The sequence below is a fragment of the Lichenostomus cassidix genome, chromosome 23, assembly GCF_008360975.1.
Source record: "Lichenostomus cassidix isolate B80296 chromosome 23, HeHo_3.0, whole genome shotgun sequence".
Classification (NCBI taxonomy): Eukaryota; Metazoa; Chordata; class Aves; order Passeriformes; family Meliphagidae; genus Lichenostomus; species Lichenostomus cassidix.
In genome coordinates, this window is record NC_139503.1 from 2895640 (window position 1) to 2918114 (window position 22475).

General features: G+C 45.3%; 1 protein-coding gene across 1 annotated transcript; it reads right to left on the bottom strand.

Moving 5' to 3' along the window:
* Positions 1 to 266: 266 nt before the first annotated feature.
* On the bottom strand, positions 267 to 11490 carry PSMB2 (proteasome 20S subunit beta 2). The gene is made up of 6 exons (XM_085081064.1): positions 11332 to 11490; positions 8773 to 8895; positions 8127 to 8197; positions 3022 to 3184; positions 1338 to 1387; positions 267 to 501 (listed from the first exon to the last, which is right to left on the bottom strand). The coding sequence occupies exons 1-6, from the start codon at positions 11420 to 11422 to the stop codon at positions 394 to 396; spliced, it is 606 nt and encodes a 201-aa protein (XP_084937190.1). The 5' UTR covers positions 11423 to 11490; the 3' UTR covers positions 267 to 393.
* Positions 11491 to 22475: the final 10985 nt, after the last annotated feature.

The window sequence follows — 22475 nt, forward strand, 5'->3', positions numbered from 1 at the left end:
AAATAAAGTGGATGCTGTCTGCTTGGCATGGAACACTTGTCTGGGGTTTGCTGAGCTTTAGTGATGAGAGGGGATGACAGCACAATGTCATCTAGAAAATACAGTTTTCTCACAAATAAGAAATTTGGAAAGCAATAAAATCTCAGAAGAAGAAAGATAAATAACTTGAAAGTGCCCCCATGAACTGTAAATCAAGTTTCACCTTCACTGTGGAACAATTTACTCAAATCCTCTCAGGAAGGATCAGTGGAATAAAAAGATAAAACTGGCTATATAAATGTCAGGCTTTATTCGAGCTCCCACCGCAGTACACTATTTGTGTGCTTCAAATGAATAGAAAAAAAAACCAAGAGAGAACAAAACAAGAAGACTGCTGAAGAAAGATCTCAGGGGTTAGGACTCCACTTTGGCAAGGGGTATATTGTCCACGTTGTGGATGCCCTCCTTGTCAATGAACCGGGCGTTGAAGGAGGTCAGGTTGAGGATGAAGCGTTTCTGAAGCTGTTCAGCAAAGACAAAAAGAAAGAAGAAATAAGACTCACTCAAAGCATAAATAAAAGAGGAGAGTATGATTTAAATTTCCATCCTGGTTCTAGTGACATGGAATATTTAGTTTTTTCACTGCTCAGGAGTGAATTAGTGGGAGTTTGTTGTCTGTTGCAAGATGACCTGCATTAGAGGGTCAGGCAGAGATGCAAAATACATCTGCCTGTAAACAAGGATGACTAGAGTGGGCTACAACTTTGGACACAAAGTGTACATATCACAAAGATACTTCAAACAGGATCTCTTCAGAGCACTTCTTCCTGATGCTACATTCAAATTAATCTCTTAAGACAAGGATAAATACTATTTTCCTACAATAAAAGCCTTGGTGTCTGAAATGTCTGGAGCCCTACGTTTACACTAAAATCAGTCATGAACTTTAAGGTCAAGGCTTTACCTCAGGTATCACTTCACAAGCTGGAAAATAATTAGTATATACTTCTAAGAGTGCTTAAGTGTAACACAAGTGACAAAGATGCTGCAGTATATTCAGAAGAAACATAAGAGGGAAAAGTCTGGATCAATATTATGCTAAGGACACAAAAAGCAGAAATAAAGCAAAGTGATTAAGCTCCAAGTTTACGTTCTGGAGGATGTGAACCGTGCAAAGGCAACGCAACTGCCCGTAAATCCTTTTCCTCAGTAGCTATTCCACATCTGGCAAGTGCATTTATTACCCTTCTGGCAAAGGCAGCAAGAAATGCGACAAGAGGAACAGGAAAGTATCAGTGAATGAATGCAAACAAACATTCCTTTCTCAGGAGCATCAGGGCCTGACTTTGGCAACTCACCTCCTCTAGACATTTTTTTAAGAGCTCCACAGCTTCCTCACGTGTGATACCTGAAAGGGAAAACATCCACAGATTGATTTCATTAGAGGCCATCTCTCTCCACAGAAAGTTTTATTAAATTTAAACAACTTTTCAGCTGAGCACCAAAAACCTCTACTTCCCAGCTCACAGAAAACACTTTCCAGATGTCCCGAGGACGCCCTGCACCGCAGTGCTCACGCCACAACAAGCCATTGAGAATCAATTTGTTACAGGGAATGGGAAGCATGACGGAATTCTGCCTCCCATGGCCAGGGCCTGAGCTTGGAGAAACCCAGCCACCTCCCTCTCCCCCAGTTTATTACAGCTTTAAATCAGCTCCAGCTGCCCCGGCCGGCTGTGAGTCCAGGGCAGGAGGTGGAGATGGGTTTAGTTCCTGCTGGGTATGAGCTCAATAAAGGGCAAGGCACGTGTGGGATGCTCCTGCTATTCTCACACTTCAGGATAAAATCCAGCACTCTGTAGGGGTGACAAGCCATGACAATGAAGTTCATTATTTTCCTCTGTTCCACAAGGAATGGTGGAAATGGAACAATAGAATTGTTAAGGGACATGACTAGAAAACATCCAGGGTCCGTGGATCTGAAACTTCTTTCTAGGCTTTGTTCCAGACCTGCATCCACCGCTCAAGCAAAAGTTAAATGAAAAATGATAAGTTTATAGCTACATTTCTTGCAGGAGGTGGATGAAAGGGTTTCTAATCTCAGACCAGAGATAATAACTTAAACTCAGCTTTGCACACAGGAGTTAAGTAGTTTTGGAGCTAAAGCCAAAGATGTCAGATTAACAATATTCCATGCTTTGCACGTTTCCTTATCTGCACAGTGGGGATGGGGCCATGTTTATTCCTTGGCAGTGGATTATGATTCTAAAATTAAAAGTTTAGACAGGTACAAACATGTACAAGGATTATGATGAGCAGCTGCCATGTGCACAGAACTGTGAATCAGTCTAAAACCTCTCTGTTGCCCAGAGAAGCTGTGGCTTCCCCATCCCTGGAAGTGTCCACAGCCAGGCTGGAAAAGGGCTTGGAGAAACCTGGGACAGTGAAGATGTCCCTGCCCGTGGCAGGGGGTGGAATGAGATGAGATGAGATTTAAGGTTCCTTCCAAACCAAACCACTCCATACCCTGTGATTGATCACCACCACTTCACAGTGCTGAAGATGATCTTGCTAGGAATATCTTTTCACTTGAATGTTTTCAAAGCCACTCCAAGATATGGAGCAGTAAGATCTGGGACTGCCCTCTGAATATTGATACTCTGGGAAAATGTGCATGTCAGAGCCAACTGACAAGCAAGAAGATAAAGTTATCAAACTGTTATTTATTAAAAGCAGACTACCAGCTGCTAATGGTCCAGGAAAGTCTAGTGATGTTTTAGAATAAACTGAAACTTCCTTCACTGGATATCTGTTATGCTGCAAACAGGAAAAAAAAAATTATGGAGTTGACTAGCTTCCCATTACCATGCCAGCAAAACCAAAGGACACATTTAGAGCTCCATTTATCTAACAAAAATTCAAGTTTCAGTCTGTAGGATGAGAGTAATCCCACGTGATTCAGCAAAAGTCAGTCTCACCAGTTAATACATTCAAGGCCTAAACTGAAGCAGGAGAATTTTCCTGTCCACTAGCTCCACTCACCTGGCTTGTAATAGCGGTCGAGGATGCTGAGGGTAAGGAATGCTCCATATCCATGTGCTGCAAAAGGAGCCTTAGCCAGAGCTGCCAGGTAATCCATGTAGTACAGGGCAGGGCCCTCATGGTCATCGTAGCCAGCCAGGAGAAGGTTCACATGGTAAGGGGTCTGCCAACAGAAATGATGTTTTTGTTAGAGCAGTCACACCAAATCTTTGCATCTTGGCTCCCTGCGCACCAGGGAACAGCAACAGAGATGGTTAGCCAATTCCTTATCATAAAATGCTACATCAATCCTGTCTGCAGCACATTGTGAGTCTCAATCTAAAGTCAGGTCTTCTGGTAATAGGGACTGCACAGGCAAATAAAAACATAAAACTCATATTCTCCTGAATACCAGTGTGTTTGGGGGTTTTTTTACAGCTTTCACAGCACACTCAAACTTTAAAAAACTTGAATGCAGTTTTCACGCCAGATTCTTTCATCTCAACATAAAACTTGTGGATTTTTACTGCTGACACGTGAGCACAACATGAACATTTTGCAGTTTCTAAGAACTCTTTGTTCATTTAACCTGCTCTTTGCTCTTTTCCCAGTCCCCCTCCCAGTGAGCACAGCCTGTCTCAGCACATATGAAAGCTCTCACACAGTGCAGACAGTTACACACAGTGTCGTGTTCATTGGCAATTTGATTTTTATTGCATGTACCAAGTTTAATCTTTAATATTTGGCAGTTTACTTCATGTTCCGGGTCTAGTGTTCCACCATCATGAATAAATCAGACATCCCTTCTTCTCCAACATCCCCTTCCAAGATCTGTACTTTGTAAGACCATGAAACACACGTGCACTGTATTATTTTTAAACATAGGCTCAGAAAAAAATTGGGAATTGTATGTATTTTTAAAAGCAGCTTTTATATACTTCCAGTATTTCCATATCTGCATAATGTTTCTTTTAAAATTAATTGTACTAACAGGATATCTCCAAGCTGCTGGAAAGCCTGGATCAACAAAGCAACAAAATAAGAAAAAAAATGATGATGCAACTACCAGATTAAAAAAGCAAACAGAATTTCACCCTAAAGCCAAAACATTAGCTGCATCACAGGAAAAGTTCATTTTGATACTCAGTACAGTAAATTTCCACACGCACACCAAAAAATCACAGGCCACTATATTTTTACTTTCAGACAGTATGAAAGAATAAAGCAGGCTACAGTTATATATAAAACATCACTTTAAATTGTGTGATTTAATCTTCAAAGCATCCAAGAATATTTGGAGAGAAGTTACCATGCAGCTGTATTTGTTTAATTAGGCTGTATTTCATCATTTATTTATTCTGAAACATCACATAAGTTGATATTTAAGAGCCATGACACAAGATCACTCAAATTATTGTGTGACTTGGAATTACCAACATTGGCATATGTGAGACACTCAGCCATGAATAAATGGTGTTATACAGACTTAAACCCATCCGTAAACTGATTTTCAGTTGTAAGTTCTCCTGCTAATGGTCTCTGAGACTTCTTAAAAGTCAAATGTAAATCATTATCCCCCATGCCTTATTATTCAAGAAAGGCAGGATTTAAACATTAGCAAATATACATAATCTATTTACTACTTCCATGATCATAAATGAAATTTGCAGCATAACACCTCGATGCTAGGACTTGAATTCCTTGTACATCCCAATCCTTTTGTCCATTCCAAAGGCAGCCTTCCTTGGCTTCTGTAACTCAATCCATGCCAACACTTCTCAGCTCTTTGCAAGGCTGGTGTGGTCTACAAGGGCCATCAAACAAGTGATGACTGACACTCCAGGACATTACTCTTTTAACCCAAACTTCCCTTCATACAGAGGCACCACTTCTCATCCCGAGTAGTTTTGCACTTGGCACTGTTTGATTTAAAATAACGACAGCAATTAGGAGATGTGTCAAATTCTGCAGAATTTACAGCTGAAGAGCACAGTTGTGCTAAACACCCCAAACCCAGCTTGGGTGGTGACACAGCCCTGTGACATCTGGCGGAAGCCAAAGTCACAGTGAGGGGGAAAAGGTGGGAGCAAGGAAGCTTCCTGCCAAGTGTGGACACAGGGAGATGAGCTGACAGCTGCTTTTGGAATCCAGCCAGACTCTGTCACCTATAATTAAACAGCATCACAACCAGAGACTGAACTTCATCACCTCTGGAGGGCAGGGGGTTGCTCTCCCTATTCCCACACACACACAACCTCGGCAGTAGGTTAAATGTACTAAACCCTGCCCTGGATTCAGCAGGTGAACCAAGTGAGGTGTTGGTTCACCTGCTCAGAATCCCAGTCTGGTTTGATTTGGAAGAGACCTTAAGGCTCAATCCATTCCATTCCATCCCCTGCCATGGGCAGGGACACCTTCCACTGTCCCAGGCTGCTCCAAGCTCTGTCCAGCCTGGTCTGGGCACTTCCAGGGATCCAGGGGCAGCCATAGCTTCTCTGGGCAACCTGTGCCATGGTCTCCCCACCCTCAAAGTGAACAATTTCTTCCTAATATCCAATCTAACCCTACTCTGCTTCATCTTAAGGCCATTCACCCTTATCCTGTCACTACACACTACAGCACCACTCACCTCCATGAAAGCCAAAGCACCTTCTAAGTTTGTCTTGATCTCAACATATAAATGGAAATCACAAAGATTCTTTTCAGATCCTGCAGTGGAGCAGAAATCTTGTGTTTTAAAAAGAGAAATGTTGGGAAAAAACACATGGTGACTATCAAGTAGAAGCAAACAGCAAAAAGCAGAGTGATGTAATGGCTTCAAGCTACAAGCCTGGTGTCACTACACTTGATGCTTTCAACCAGAACAACTTCAAGGTGCTGCCTTATGAGCCATCCCCAAGATAATAAGGACTTGGACTAGATGACCCACAGGATTCCTCAATGAAATCAAACTGGGTAACAGAGGAACCAGATGGTGATAAAACAACACAGAACAAGCTTTATTTTGGTTTTGGCCACAACAAGAGTCTAATGCCTGAGAAAATCCTGTTGCAGTTTAACCTTCCCCTTCACACACCTTCTGGCCTCCTATAACAGCTTCACAGTGAGTGCCAATAAAGTAACAAACCACCATTTCCCCACCAAACTTTTTACCTCTCAACTATTTTCCCACTCCTAACAGGAGGTGCCGGCATGTTTTACCTTTTAAATTTTTTAAGTTTTATTTTCACCATTCACATGATTACATTAGCAGCCTCCAAGAATCCCTTATGAAATTTCAATAGATACCAAGCACTAATGTTAATCCTTCTGGTATCCCACATATTACGATGAAAACGTAACAAAATTCACAGGAAAAAAACCAATTCTAATGGCAAAGCTTGTATTGTCAAATTCTAAATACCACAAACAAACCATTAAGTGCTACGGTTAAAGAAAAAGGGTTCTGCCTGCAGTGTGGAGATCAGTGTAGTGTGACAGCAGTGTCAGAGAGCACTGCGTGCCCCGGGGCTTTGCCATCTGCACCAGAGCAGCGTTTTGTCTCCGGTAAATAAACACATCTGCCTCTGCCAGTGTCCTCCCCACTGTGCTGCCCATCTGGAGCAGGTGAGCTGGAAGACAGGCGTGGGCTCAGGAAGGAGCAGAGCCACAGGGAGGATCAGGCCTCAAGGGATGTGGCACAGAGGAAGACAGAGGTGCCACATCAGTGCCACATCCCGATGGGCAGGTTGACCAAAAAGCCTGTTAAAGGTACTTAAAATCATATGGAAGAAATAGCTGCTTCTGCTGAAAGGCAACATGACACTCAGTCTCATGTGTGCAGGTCAGATGCTCCTGAGATGAGCCAGCAGCATCAGGCAGCCAACAGCCCCCGGGATCAGTCCCCAGCAGTCACAGCTTCACATCAGCCTCGAGAACTGCACAGGGATGCACAAAACACACACAGACCTTCCAAATCACACCTCAACACAAGCTAAAGCAAACAGCATCACTGCCAACCATCACCTGCCAGCCACATAGTTGGATGAAGCATTTAAACCAGAAGAGTAGTGTGAAATCACGGGATATCCTGAGTTGGAAGAGATTCACAAGGAAAAATTGCTACCTGCAGCTGTGATCCACCGTCAGAAAGGAGAACAATGATCTCTGGCTGTTCCTGTGGATGAGTTCTTGAAAAATTCTCACTTCACACATATACAGTTCCAACAATACAGCTCTGAGGTTAATACTGCTCTATATTTGCTACTGTAAAACCTTATTTCAGGCCTGAGCAGTGCACTGTTAGAACAGCAACACAATTTAGCCCACACTCTATCCCTAACAGAGGTGATTAATTTCATTCTCAACATTCTCTTTCTTCCTGTTTTCTTTCATACAGCACATTAACGTTCTTCTCAATGAAATACTTCCTAATCTTGGATCATTAAAGGTCTGTTTGCCCCTTCACAGCAGCTTTTCATACTTTGAAAAAAATTACCATGAGAAACATCAGTAATTGCAGTTCAGTAACTTCAAAACACAACCCCAGCTTGGATGTGGTATTTACCAAAAGCCTCATGTTGCTGTTTACAAAAGGCACTTGTTTTCCTAAGTACATCAAACAGCTTTGCTCTATGAAATCATTTTCCAAGAAGATTAAACGGATTTGGTGCATTTGCATGAAAACCCACAACCTTATCTCGATGTTCAAGAAGTTTAATTCACTTCACGTCTGCAGTGTGTGACAAAGTGTTTATCGGGCCCAAGGCTGGAATTTTAAGTCTATGGTTATATCAGTTATTGATAAGTGATGTGATAAGTGTATAAAACGAACAAATCAAGTTCTATTTTACTAAGACGTTCTTTCAGCAACATGAACTCACAGAATCTCAGAATTATTAAGGTTGGAAAAGACCTCCAAGATCATTGAGTCCAACCTGTGACCCATCAACCCCTTGTTACCCAGACCAGAGCACTGAGTGCCACATCCAGCTGTTCCTTGAACACCTCCAGAGATGTGACTCTACCACCTCCCCCGGCAGCCAGTTCCACTAAAGACAGCAGCTCCCACCTTTTTTAGACTCCATTATTTGAAAATGGAAATGTTCCCTGGAAGTCCTTGCCAAAATCTCTCAGCTGTTACTCACCCGACTCCGCAGATAGTCCGCGAGGTTTCGCCGGGTGAAGTTTGCAGCTGCAGTGGGAGACAATTCATAACCTGGAGAAGAAATGTGACTGTGGATTAGGTAACAGCCCAAATCCATGCTCATGTTTCACCTCCCACCCTCCCATTCCTATTTCAAAATAACAAGATGTTCCTTAGGGACAAAATGTTGTGCCTTTTGTCTAATTCTGGTTTATTCTGAAGGCTACAAGCATAAATAGGGCCCTCAAACCCTGGGTAGCTCATTTCTGGATGGACCAAAGAAACACATGGCCTCAAAAAATTAAAATATTAAGGACATGTAGCTTGACCTTTTTGTCCAATATATCAGAAGAACTGGTAACAGCTGGCATGTAGTGGACATATTAAGTGAATAATAAGTTTGTTAGTAAAATATTTGTGTCATTTATATTGCAAAGAGCTTTGCTGGGATTTGGATAATTTTTTTAATTTATACTGTACAATCCAGGCTCCATTTCTGCACCCTGCCTGAACTACCATCTCTGCAGGACATTAAAAATGCAGAAATCTTTACAGAAGATTTGAGGACAGCACTTTCCACCAACATTCACCCAGAAACTACCCTTAGCTCTGCTCCCCACCCTCAGTGCCTGTCCAGCTTCACTCACCATTTCTCATTTTGTAGAGCTGAACATTTTTCTGGATGTATTCTGCAAACTGCACAGTGTCTCCAGGCTCTCCCACACACAGCAGTAAGATCTTTTCACTCATCTTAAACATTTTGTCATGGTCTAGGCAAAGAAAAATAACATTGAGAGCCATGGTCATGAGGAAGATTAAATTATTTTGCCAATATCCTGACGGATCAGGATTTTTTAGAAGCAAGAAAGAGACTTGGATAACTGCATCATGACCTGGAGCACCAGCAAAAAGTCTTTCTGAGCAAACACTGACATTTGGTGTCTCACAGCTGGTGGCACAGAACACAGGAGCTGTTAAAGAGAAACAAAACCCTTTGGGAAGGGAAGCATTCCAGAAATATATAGTACTTCCTACCCTAGAAACAAGGTAGGAAAGAATAACACTTCACACAGAATATTGAGTTCAAAGCATAAGATTTTGCTTCCCGGGATCAGGAGTAAGAATTTTGCTCAATGACCACTCAGCTTTAGTCAAATATTCTGCAACAGAAGCAAATTATTTAATATGAAGCTGAAATATAAACACATTGAGCAACAGCAGTCTTAAGAAATCACAAAACAAAGTCCCTGTCAAATGATCTCCTTTGCCTTATATCCAGCAGTCTCAAAAATCAGAAGCTTATGTGAATGAGGCTTTTCCAGACCTTTTTTTACTTGACATTTTTTGTAAAAAAACCCAAAACAACCAACCAAAAAGAAAGAACAACTAAGTAATGATTATAAATTGTAAAGAAGCTCACCGATAAACAGAAAATTAAGGAACAGCAATTCACATTTTTAGTCCTAACTGCAGTTTAGAACAGTTTTAAGTTTGTGCATATTTGAGAGGATCCAAGAGGAGCACAAGACATTTTTGTGCTCACAGAGTCTTCTCTCACCAGAGCAGGAATCTGGCACTTGGATACCCCAGACAGACACTGAGCAGCTCTGGGATTGAAGGGAAAATCCCTTCTCTCCACTGCAGACAGGTCATGGACAAACACCCAACCTCCACCTCTGAGCTTCCCCTCCAGATCACTAAATGCTGCTGAACAACCTCTGCTGCAAGACAAGCACAAAGTGTCACAATCCTCCAGAACTATTTCAAAAGTTATCACAGCACAGGAGCTGCTGTCTGGAGCTCAGGGAAGGCCACTGACACTGCTCAGCCCTTGCAATCCCACACTGGCTCGGGTTGGCAGGAACCTTAAAGCCCCTCCCTTCCAAGGGCAGGAACACCTTCCACTAACCCAGGTTGCTCCAAGCCCTGTCCAACCTGGCCTTGGACACTTCCAGGGATCCATGGGCAGCCACAGCTTCTCTGGGCAACCTGTGCCAGGGCCTCCCCATCCTCACAGGGAAGAATTCCCATCTAACTCTGTCCTCTCCCAGTGGGAAGCCATTCTCTCTGTCCTGTCACTCCAGGCTCTTGTAAACAGTCTCTGTCCATCTGTCCTGCAAGCTTCCTTCACGTACTGGAAGGAGCAATTAGGTCACCCTGAAACTTCTCTTCTCCAGGCTGAAATTAATTTATAAATTATTACTCTAAATAAAGATCTGACATTTATGGGTTGTCTCTGCCCCCCCAGCAAAAGCAACTAAATCCTATGTTGAAATTACATTTTCCTTAAAGTTTATGAACAAACCTATACAGAACCAATATTAACTTAGAAAATATTATTTAAAGTGATTAAATTTTTATTTTGTACATGCCACCAGCTTTTATAACCTCTAACCCTGCTCCAGTTGGCTATCACAGACTGAAGTGAAACACTTGAGGTAAAAGCAGTATTCTAACATTCTTATACAGATTTATTTATATTAATTTGTATGGATTATTCAATCCTCTATTCTACATTTTTTCAAAAATTTTCTACATCACAGTATTTAAAATAAAACACACTTCAGTCTAGGTCATTGCAACAGCAGGAAGAAAAATTTATTTTAGAGAATTCCAGAGGCTTGATGATGACCTAGATGTTTTACCACACAAATAAACCAAAGCAATGTTTCAGTCTGGCTCCTGTACTACGATTTTCATTGATGCTTTTACTTTCCATAATCCCTTTTTCCCAATGAATTACGTTTTACCAGTGAATTAGGCACAAGTGAGCACACCCTGATACACATCGTTAGCCCTGTGCGGTTTTTTAACACTTTTACATCGCGGTGCAGAGCGAGCTTTGGGATCACAAGCCGACGCTTATCAGAACAGGTCAATTAAGCTGACAACCCAACCCAGAGCAGTCACACTCGGCCAGGACTGCGGACTTTACCCGAAACAAGCGGCGATTTAAGCTCCGCGGTCCAGAGGCCGCCCGGCACTTCCTACAGCGACTACACCTCTCCTGAAGGGCCCCGTAGCGCTTAAACCGAGAAATTTCATCCCCTGCGAACAGCCTCCCCTCAGGCCGAGCGAACAGCCTCCCCTCAGGCCGAGCGGCGGGCCCGCAGCACCACCCCGACCGCGCACACCGCAGTCACGCCCCGGCACACCCTACCGGGGCAGGGCTTATCAGGGAACCCCGCAGCGTCCCAGGGTCTCACCGTGCTTCATCTGGACGATGCTGGAGGCCGCCACGGTGTCGGCGGCCACCAGGACATAGTCGGGGCCCTGGATGCCGATCAGGTACTCCATGGCCGTGACACAGCGCGGCCCTGCCCGCCCCGCCGCGCCTGCGCGACCGCGCGCGCCGATGACGTCACCGCTCGCGAGAGCCGCCCGCCCGCGCGGGGTTTGGGAGCCCTGAGGGAGTGGGGGGGGGGCGGTGTGTGAGTGTGAGGGGATTGGGTTCTAATATGGACAAATTCACCAGCCGGCGTTTCTAGGAATATAATACTGAACATTTTTTAGGAGAACTAAGACTTAGGGCCCGGCGGGAATGGCTGGTTTGCCTTGTTCTCAGTCCCGCGCCCTATTCGTTTTAATGTGCGCTTAAGTACTTTCTGTAACTGTTACATATTCATTAAGTCCAAAAAAAAAAACTATTTATACTTCAATCATCCCTCCTTCTTCTCTCTATGCTCCTGTTCGCCAGGCCAGAGCCCATCTTGGTCTTCTGGTTAATCTCAGGGCTGAAGGCTGAAGTCTTCTATAGCCCTAATTCAAGTTTAGCTGACACTCTTCCCAGGGAGGTGTGACTAAATAACAGATTTCCTGGGATGCATGAGATCTGTTTCTTTTTATTCCTTCAGGGCGTCTTGATCTCTGCCTTTGTGGCTTATCAGTTTAAAAGACATCTATAACCATGTATTTCTTACCGCATTTCTAGCATACTCCAACTATTACATAGCTAATAATTCACTCTAACTTTGCTTCTACTTCACTCTGTTTTATCTAAGTGCTACTTTACACAGTACCTTATCACTTATAAATGCGAAATTCATATCTGCGAAAGCCAACAAAGCCAATATCCACTCATTTATCACAGTTCCAATCCCTTGGAATCACGGGGTGGGTAAAGGTGGAAAAGGTCCCAAAGACAAAGTGATGTAGTGAGGCACTGAGGTTGGAAAAGACCTCCCAGGTCACCCTCAGCCCAGCCACTTAACTATGTTCCCCCAAGTGCTGCATCCACATCAAATTTTCATAAAATTTGACAGGGACACCTTCCACTAGACCAGGTTGCTCCAAGCACTGTCCAGCCTGGCCTTGGATACTTCCACATAGAGTCTTTCAGGTGTGGATGTAATGTGGATAATTCATAACAAGAGGAACAAAACAACTCCTGGAGTTGCCTGGACATTGTCTCGCTGAAGTGACTCCGACTGTCCCTTTTTTTATGTCCCTGGCTAAGCCCCATCAAGATTCAATGTTCTACGATTAACACATTCTCTGAGTGCAGCTCCACAAATCCAGCCCCACACTGAGGAAAGGATCCACCAAAGCATCCAAAATCTGTGGGTTTGAGACAAAAGGAGGGAAAACTCAGGATGCTCATGGCAAACACCCAGTCATTGGGAGAACTGGACATAACCTTTGTGTGGTTTAAAAAATACTAAATGTGCCAAAAAGCAGCAGCAGATTGTCTCCAGGAAACAGTATAAATGTGTGCAAGCAGCAAATTCACCATTTTGACTGTTTTCCAATAGCCTGTAGCTACACTTGTTCAATCGAGTGCTGCGTGTGTAAATCAAACGAAGGTGTTTTCTTTTACTGAAGGATTTTCTGTGTGGATCCAACCTGAAGTTTTACACGTTTTTTCCCTGTAGATCTCTGCACATATTCCACATCTACAACTAGCCCTTCACATTCAGTGTTATTTTTTGAGATCTTTTTAAGAGAAGGTTAATGAAAAGTCCACAACTACCATCCTGGTTGATTTTTTGGGGGGCCCTGGGGTACAATTAAGTGTGAAAGTTGTTATTGAATTTTCTTGACAGATTGGATTTCCCTGTTTAGGAGCACACATGCAGCCAGTGCACACCTGCCTCTTCCTGGGGTGAAGATCTTCCCTCACACAAATGCATGAAACTAGCAGTACAGCTCTGCCCAGCAGAAATCAGGGAATATTTTCCACCATTAAAGGGAAATTGTCCAGGCTGCAACATGTCTTAAAATTGAATGTGCCTTTGCCTGTTTTATTTCCAAGACAAACGCTGCAGTTATGTGTATTGATGTGTTGTTTGCTCCACAACCTCCATGGGGATATTCCAAAAGGAAAAGTTGTGAGTAGCCTGGCTACTGGCATTCCTCCCTCTCCCACCTGTGAGAGCAGAACACATTTTACAGGGAACACAGTGCCCTAAATGTGACAGGGGAGGAGGAAGACTCTGCATGTTCCACCTCTGTTTCCCCATCTGGTGATCCCAATGTCCTTTTCCCCTTCCAGAAGGGCAACACTGAGCCCTCCTGGGTGCATTGCTGCTGCCTCGGGCTGGGAAATGCTGTCCTGAGGGATCTGGGCTCAGCTTTCTGCTCAGTCCCTGTCTCATACAACCAGTGTGGGGCTGTGGTGTGACCCAGGATGGCAGAATGGGAGGGATTTGTTATTCCAGGGGTGGTTTGAGCAGTGCTTGAACCAGCCTTTGCCCTTTGTTGTCGTTTCTCTTTGTATGATATTAATAAAGATTATGTTACAGTTACTTGAATGCCTAGGCAAGGTTTCCTGCAGGAGCTCCTGCTTGCCAGAGAAGAAAAGCATCCTCATGTTCTTGCTATTTCAGGTGCAGGAAATAAAGGTGCAGAGAGGAGAAGTGATTTAGGAGATCACAGGGCAGATCCACAGAGTGGATGGGAATAGAAATGTCTTGATTCACTGAGCTCCTCTCTGGCTGCCGGAGCGTGCGGTTCGGATCACCAACCCCGAAATGAACCCTGCAAGGCTTACACGGGGCTTTGCTCTTAATCTCCCTGTCTGGGCTCCACAGAGCTCCTGGAACTGACTTTCTGTGGGCCTAAACATCGTGTCTTTAAACAGATTCCCCTTAGGGATGGGCAGGGACAAGCCTTGCCTTGTTCCTCCCATGCCAGGCTATGGCAACCCTGGTGCCAAGTCTGGCTCTGTCCTTCCCACTACGATGCCTCAGAGTTCCTGGAGAGCAGCTCTTGCTGAAGTTTCAGTGAGCAAAGCTACAGAAACTCTTTCACATGTTTGTTTTGACAGTGTGAGACACTATCTGGATGGAGGGGTTTGTCAGTGGGATTTAAATCCTGTGTCTGGCTCTCCCAGGGTCCGAGTGGGCTGTCAGGATCTCCCCTGAGTGCTTGCTTTCAGGGGCACAGCAGCATTGCAGAGGGATTGCTCTGACCTTGGGATGCCCCATTCCCCTCCAGACATTTCCCAAGCTAACATCAGTGTGGAGGGACTGTGCCTCCTTACCAGCAAAAGTCCTTCCAAAGGATTATTCCTGGCAAAGTTGTTGGGGAATGTTAGTGCCTGGTACCATGAATCCCAAAGGCATTCCTCTATCTCCCAGAGCTGCCCTGCTCTCTACTCTCAGGCCCACTGCAGTGTTTCCCCTCCACCTGTGATGGGAAGAACAGGGTATCCATTGGAGTGTGGAGGTGAAAATGAATTGTAACCTGCCCTGCCACCAGCTGATTAACATTTGTGTCTCTGGCAGGATTGATCTTGCAGGTGAGAACATTCCAGAGTTGAGCTGGGACCCTGCTCCTCAGCTGGATGCTCCTCACCAGTGCTTCTTCCATGGTCACCATTGTCTGCTTGGGGTGAGGAAGAGGATTATGCACTGTGAACAGCAGGGATGGCCCAGGACAGGATGTTATTTCTCAGTTTTCCCATTTCTCCCTCCCCAGAAGTGCAGAGCATATTCCCACTGTGGTAACTTTGGGTTCCCTCTCCCAGTCTGATTTGTCACTCAGACCTCAGTGAGGTGGGGAAGCAGCAGGCACTGCAGGCTCTGTTGCACAAACCCAGGCTGGTGACCCCAAAATGATGTCCAGCTTTGAGTGGTGTGTGATTCATAACTGCACATAACAGCAGGATGATCCGTTTCATGATGGTTGCTAATTATAAAATCAAACCATAAAAGTAAAAGCTGCCTCAAATCAATGAATAGTTTTTTTCTCCTGTGTGGAGGCACAAATCAAGAAATCTAAATATTTAGCCAGAGATTTCTGCAGTGTTGTGGGGGATTTATTGACAGCCACATCTAGTCAAAGCTCCCCCCAGCTCCTCTAGCTCTGTCCTGTTTGAATTCCTGCTGGTCACTGAGTTATTTCTTTTCTTACTATTTCCTGTGCTTTAAAAGTGAGGAAAGCACAATCAAATTATCGTCAGGCTCATTTGGTTAATCACCCATTTAGTTACTTATTCAGTTCATTAACAAGACGCTGGCTAGTGTCAATGTGGAGGAAATTCAGAGAGGCAGGCAGTTAGGAGACAGGATATAGGAGAAATAGGCCATTACTCCAGCCCAGTGAATGGCAATTTCTATCCCTCTTTTCTGCTACGTCACTTCAGTGCACAGTTTGTTCTGGATTTTAAAAAGCAGCCAGCAAACATGAAGAAAGCATTCTGCTGCAGATCACCGTTGTTTGTTAGAATCCATTTAGGCTCAATCCAAAGCTCTGCAGAAGACCAAACCACCTATTTTAGGACTCCTTCTTTTCGGCTGAGAAAAATGTGCTGCTCCACAGGTCATAAGATGCCTGTAATTATGACCCCGAATGGATAGAAATGTTGCTTCTTGAGACAAATTCTATCTGACAGTTTTTACAGTACGTTCGTTCAGAGCAAAATGCCCTGTCCCCTGTCACCCGGATTGAAATTATTAAGGAAGACAGACATTTCACTGACAACTCTAGCCTCAGGGGGGAAAATATTCCTTCTGTTCCCCTCTGAAGGTCAGAGCTCACATAATGCAAAACACTTAGAACACGCGCGTACACATGCTCACGCACATGCGGATGAAACTTTCTCTTCAGCAGATCTCTGGATGGGTTTGATGGAAAACAGGAGCCCACTGTGCAGGCAACTCAGGGAGTTTGGGCCAAAAGAGATGGGCCTTGCATTTCTTCAATGTTAATTCTCATTGTCTTGTAAATAATCTCTTTCTCCTCTGCGTGTAAGTCATGTCAGGAGATGGTCATGTGTGCTCACATGTTTGTATTTCCCCTCACATGATACATGCCCAGACGTGGCACATCAGTCGCTGGCAGCTCCTCTGACAATGTGGGATCTGTGGGATGGTCACACTTCCCTGGTATCTGTTTATTCTTTCAAAACAGTTCGTGCCTTCTTTTCCATCCTGTTAAAAGTCCATTTGCAACCTGTATGTCCCATTTCTCACTTAAGCTGCATTGCCAGCTGTCATTTGGCCCAGTCTGTCACCCAGCAGTGTCCCCGTGCTGGGGATGCGCAGGTCCTCTCTGTCAGAACACCAACTCTAGCTGCTCCAGAGCTTTTTTGTGTGGGAGGAAGGGCAAAGCCTAGCCCTTCAGTGCCTCCACAGCCTTGGCTGGACGTGTGAACACAGCGGTGCAGCCACAGATGAGCTGTCAGTCACTGTGTGGTGCCTGTGGATCACCAACCTCACTTAATCTAGGGCTGAAAATTGGACCTGAGCCAAGGTGACCAGAGGTGGGAAGCCAGCCCACAGCTCATTAACCTCTTCCCATCACTCAGAGGCTCTGTCTTCCCCATCTTCCCAGCGATTTGGATGGCATCAGGCTCGCTCCGGGTCCCTGCTGACCACACACGTGTCCTGGTGTCATTTGCACCGAGTTTCTCTGGCAGGACCCAGCTCCCAAGCACTGACCCTGCTTTTCCAGCCTGTCCTAGAAACACTTTCCAGGGTGTTAATTGTTTGCAGCTGCCCTGCCAGAACCCCAGGATTGAGCCCTTCAAAGGTGCTGGTCTGTGCATCTTCCAGAAACCCCTGGATTAATGTCACCACCTGCCTGTGGACCTGAAGGGACCACAACTGCCCAGACCACCTCATTCTCATGCCAAGGATGTGCTCAAATGCATGCTGGTACCAGTGGCAGAGAGGGAAACACAGCTGAGAAGCCTTTGTGCTGCATTTACTCACAGAAGAAGGGTGGAAGTCCCAAATCCCTCTGTACTGCCTGTTCCATGTGTCCCATCCCACTGTGCTCCTGCTAGGTGGGAACACAGACCTGCTCTGCCCCAGCTCCTGTCCAAGTCCTTGCTGCCATTCCCAGGGGGACATGAACTCCTGCACAGCATCTTCCCTCAGATCTGCAAGAATCTCCAAACTTTTCTTTCTTCTTTCTCTCACTCCCTCTTTTTCTAAGTTTAATTCCGAACAGCCGGCTGCGTTCAGCCTGACTGGTTTGTTATGGCTTATAATTTGTGTTAGGATTAATTAACTAATTACCGACAAATGTCCGTTGGCAAGATTCTGCTTCTGCTTGTCAACTTGAAGTATTTAATTATTTTAATCATTTACTTTCATCTTCAGAATTTATGCTCTTCCAAGAGCGTTTCTAGGCATCTTTTAATTATTATTCTGATTTTTTTTTTCAGAGGGGTGGCGAGCTGGGGGGAGAGAGCTGGGGGATGGGATCAGTCCTCATTAACTATTTCAGTGAGGAAATTTCCTTGGAAAGCCATCCCTGGTTTTCAGACACGGATGCACAGAAGAGACAGTCTGGAATGCAGGTATGTGGGAATGAACAGAGAGAGACAGGCTGGGCTGTCATTTCCCAGTAAGAGTCCTTCTTTTCCCAAAGGATTTCGGGGATGAAGACTGATCAGGAACTATGGGGATGCCATAGTTCCTGTTTCCTGGTCTAGGGGTCAAGCAGGTGTTGATTTACACAGATGCTTCAACCACGAGGAATAACCTTTAAATCCAGGGAAGCACTCAGGACACCCTAAAAGGCACAAAACAGTCTCTGCAGGATGAAAATCCAAGTGGACTCAGAGTCACTGTTCCAGCAAGTAAATAAAACAAGATCATAGGAAAGCATCCATTTATAAAGATTTTTCATCTTTAAAAGATGATCAATTGCTGAAAACACACAAAGTGAATCCTGCTTTGAATCCTGCTTTGTTCCTGTTGTGCACGGGAACCCCAGCCCTTGGACATGCTGCCAGCCATGGGACAGGAGGACAGCAGGCAACTGGGACAGTGGAGAATCCAGCCAAGGGCATCATTTTATTACGAGACATTCTGTGTAGGTTCCGCATACAGGATCCCACCTAAGCACACTCCGAATGAAAAGTCATTTTGCTCAGAAAAACAATGGATCATCTGAAAATATATTGTATAAATAATTAAATGTATGCATTTATTTCCTGCCTTCCAAACACACTGACCTCGCTGTTCCTTCCCAGTTTTGATTTCCAGGTAGGGCAGGGCACCACAATGATGTGTAGGTTATGCATTTTTGGTTTGCACCTGCTCACACAGTATGATCTCAGACTCTGAGTGTCTTCCCTCTTTTCCCTTTGCACATTGGAACTGCAGCACCTGTGTGGGATTAAAACACAAGAAAAGGAAGTCTAAGAATCTGATAAAAGAGGGAGAAACTCAGTGTCTTTTGCTGATACTTTCCAACAGACTTCCAGGCTTTTTTTTTGCCTGCCAAATGCTTTGTGCTGCAAACAAACCAAATTCCAAGAGGCTCGTAAAATCTTCCTGTGGTGGGCACTGCCCAGGCGGGCACAGCCCCACCTCCTCCAGTGGGACACACATACCCCACTGACTTCAGCAGGAGTCTCTCCAGGAAAGGCTAATGAAGGATTCAGCCCCAAGAATATTTCTTTCCTGAGACAAATGAATCCCTTGGACCAGAGCGCTGAGGAGAGTGTGCTATTTAAAAGGTTTCTTGAGGGTACGTAATTATATTGAAAATAATTAGGGGCAAGGCAGCGGTATTATTACTACTTATCATATCACTCTAAACTTAATCCAGACTGATCTTTGGGAACACATCAAGAATGCAGAGGATGGACCTTTCTTAAACAAGATGGGTCTGTAATGTTGCTGGTTTTGGGCTGACATGGGTGACAAGAGTTTCCTCTTAGGAGTCCCCTAGTGAGGCAGTAGGTTTCTCCAAGAAGGGAATAGAGAGCCCAGGAAGGCTGGAGCACAGCCATAGAGTCTGTGGAGTCTGGAATTCTGTGCTGGTCATTTGGTCCTTTGGACAAACATGTTCCAGGACCTGGCAGCCTTTAAGGTGGCATTCTGGACCCTTTCCCAGAGACACCACAGCCCCTGGCATGTGATTTGTGAGGTGAGCAGAGGCTCCCAAGGAGCCCAGGGAAGCAGCATTGCCCTTGTGAGCACTCATAGAGAGATCTCAACGAGATTGTCTTAATTAACTTCAGGATCCTGTTAATTAGAAGCCTCTCTGCATTAAAAATTGCTCCAGAGACTAGACCAAGTCATGGCTACACATGATGGCAGAGGAAGAGGCAGGTCAGGCATGGATGGATCACACTCAGGACCTATTTGGGGCAGAGGCTGCCAAATATCAGGGTTAAAAATCCAGCTGAGCCCCCAAGGCTCTCAGGAGGCCCAGATGAAGATCCCACAGCAGGTCATGGCATGGCAGGAGCAGAGCAGGACTTTTTGGTGAGGCTAAGAGCTGTTGTGGGACCTTGGGAGAGAAGTGATGTGACCAGGAGAGCTGGGCTGGAGGGTCTGGGAGAGCCTGGAGCCAGGGAAACTGAGGCATGGGGGGAGCACAGGGTCAGGGGAAGGTGCTGTAAAGCTGTGAACAGCTCCTGGGGTGGGCTGTACATACCCCAAGAAATCATCCCTGTGGAGAGCAGGGGGGCTTGGAGGGCTCCCCAGCAGAAGGGGAACAGCTCTGGGGTCACTGAGGGGCAGGAGCTGGGCTGGGGCTGAGGTTACAGACGGGTCCTTGTGGGAAGGAGAGCCTTGTCCTATTGAAGGCTGACAGAATGAACTTCAGTTTATGCCCCTGGCAGTTTTTTACAGCTCAGCTATTCCATTTAGGGGTTGGGAGCCAGTGGAAGGAAGCTCGGATCGCTTCACTGACCAGCCATAACATCCAGCCAGTACATTAACTGCCCTGCTGCCCTGATCTGATGTGGTTTTACAGACAATAGCTACTGGCTATTTAGGCAATGTATAAATTAACATATTCTGCACAAACTAGGAGCATATTTAAATTAAAGGAAAGTGCCCTTTATTTGTCAATCATCCAACATCCACATTTTTACATTCCTTTAAAAAGACAATTTCAGCCTTCTTAATCCTACCTCAAACCGTTGTTCATCTTCACAAGGGGAAAATGTTTGATTGCTCGGGTGTTTCTCTGCCCCCCTTCCCCTGCCTCTTTCTTTTAATTAAAACAATCCAAATCTGCTCTCCTGGAATTTCTTTCCCAGATTGGCTCGGTAACTTGTGACCTTTATTTCTGCCCAGGCTGGAATCTGCTGGCACGTAGGGTCAGAGATGAGGAGATAACAGAGTCACCCCACAGAGAGCCACCAGTATGTGGGTGCACAGAAGTGTTTGGAGTGTTGCAGCAGCAAACTTTATCTGCTGCTGTCTCAATATTGATGCCTGACATGGCAGTAAAGGAGAAATGGGCACTGGGGATGTGTTGGATTTGACAAAATCATGCTCAAAGGGCGAAAAAAATGACCTGAGTGGTATTTTCCAAACTGCAGCAGTCTGAGTCACTCAAGTGCCATTTCTAGTAATTTTAAGACCTACATGATGTTGGTGAAAAAACATTTCCAAGAATCTCGGGGTTCCTTGGAGCTCTACAGCTCTTGCAGATGTGAATTGCCACAGCTCAGCAAATTATCAAAGGGATTTTCTCTTGACAGCAGCTGTCGACAGTGAAGCACCTTTCCCTGCTTGATGGTCTGATCAGGCACTAGTGAGATCTGGTGGCTCTTAGCAGCATGATTGTGTTTGAATATTTGAACTCTATTTTTCTGTCTACAGAACACATAAGTTAAAGGAGTAAAATGCAAGATAACTCTGTTCTGAAACCTTCACAACTGCTCCATCCCAGCTTCTGCCCAGCTCCCATGGCACAGTGCTGAGACAAGGGAAATAAATCACAAAGAAGGGAAATATTGCAAAGAATGCCCGTTTGGCGAAGTTTGCCTCTCTCTGCCTGTCAGCCAGATGCCGACACCTCACTCTTCCCAGCAAACCAGGGCCAATGTGTTTATTTAAGACCCAGATCAGCATCGATCAGGGTCTGTCAGTCACTCTCCCGGAATAAAGCGCCAGGGCTGCGCCGGGGTCTGGAGCGCGGACGGTAATGGACACACGCTCCAGTGAGCTTGCAGCCATCCCCCTACACGCCCTGGGGCTGGAATCTTTTTTTTATTAATATTATTATTCAGAAAATAAACATTTTGTTTGTTAAGAAACTGTATTTAAGGTGCTGAAATGGAGCTTTCTTTAGCACAGAGGAGCCTTTCTTGTAACTGTCAGCTATGGAGGGGGTTTGGAGAACCAGGCTGGGTGCTGAGCCTGTAGTGTAGGGCAGCCTCAGCTCATCCTGCAGTGGTCCCAAGGGATGAGGAGGAGAAGAGCTGCTCCAGCAGGCAGCGTGGATCCTGCACAGTCTGACAGGATCGTGGTGCTGGCTGGAATCAGGCTGTGAATAATGTCTGAGAGGTGTGAACTCTGCAGCGCTCGGGAGCCTCCAAATTATAACAACACACCAAGAGAAAACCACCCCGACAGCCCTCAAAATGGAGTTGCCTCCTCCCTGCTCCCCTCCTCCTCCCACCTGCCTTTCATTTTTCCTCATGCATGGAAGGTATTAATTACCCAACGTGCTTTAATGGCTCGCAGGAAGTGCCCTGCAGCAATCCCGGTGTGAGTGAGCTTTTCCCGATACTTGGCCGAGGAAGAGGAGCACGGTGTGACGCTGTTGGGGCACGAGGTGTTTCCTGTGGCCCTGTGGAAGGGACCCCATTTTTCAGAGCCCTCTCAGCAGCTCTTTTATCTCTGGTGTCCAGCTAAAGCAGCTCCTGTGCCCTCAGGGTGGCTGTGTAGGGTTTGTTAACCTCTGGGACAGGCAAACCGTGACCTCTCTCCTCCTGGGAATGAGCACGGGCACTCGTTCCTGCTCACTGACATTTGGTGCTGCTGAGCTGTGCCTAACCTGGCTGAGCTGTGCCTAACCCTGTTAACATGCAAGGAGAATCCAGAGGAGCATGGCTAGGTATCCCACCCCACTGTGGGAGAGCAGAAGGGGACACATTCCACCTAGGAAGGTGTCCATTCTGCAGCAGGATACAGTGCTTGAATCAGCG

What these genes read in the sequence shown, in the direction of transcription:
- PSMB2 (XM_085081064.1), bottom strand. Translation starts at nt 11,422, where the DNA reads ATGGAGTACCTGATCGGCATCCAGGGCCCCGACTATGTCCTGGTGGCC. An exon ending in CGGACTATCTGCGGAGTCGG is followed by an intron (nt 3,185 to 8,126) that starts GTGAGTAACAGC and finishes TTCTGTTGGCAG; the next exon opens with ACCCCTTACCATGTGAACCT. An exon ending in TAAAAAAATGTCTAGAGGAG is followed by an intron (nt 502 to 1,337) that starts GTGAGTTGCCAA and finishes TTTGCTGAACAG; the next exon opens with CTTCAGAAACGCTTCATCCT.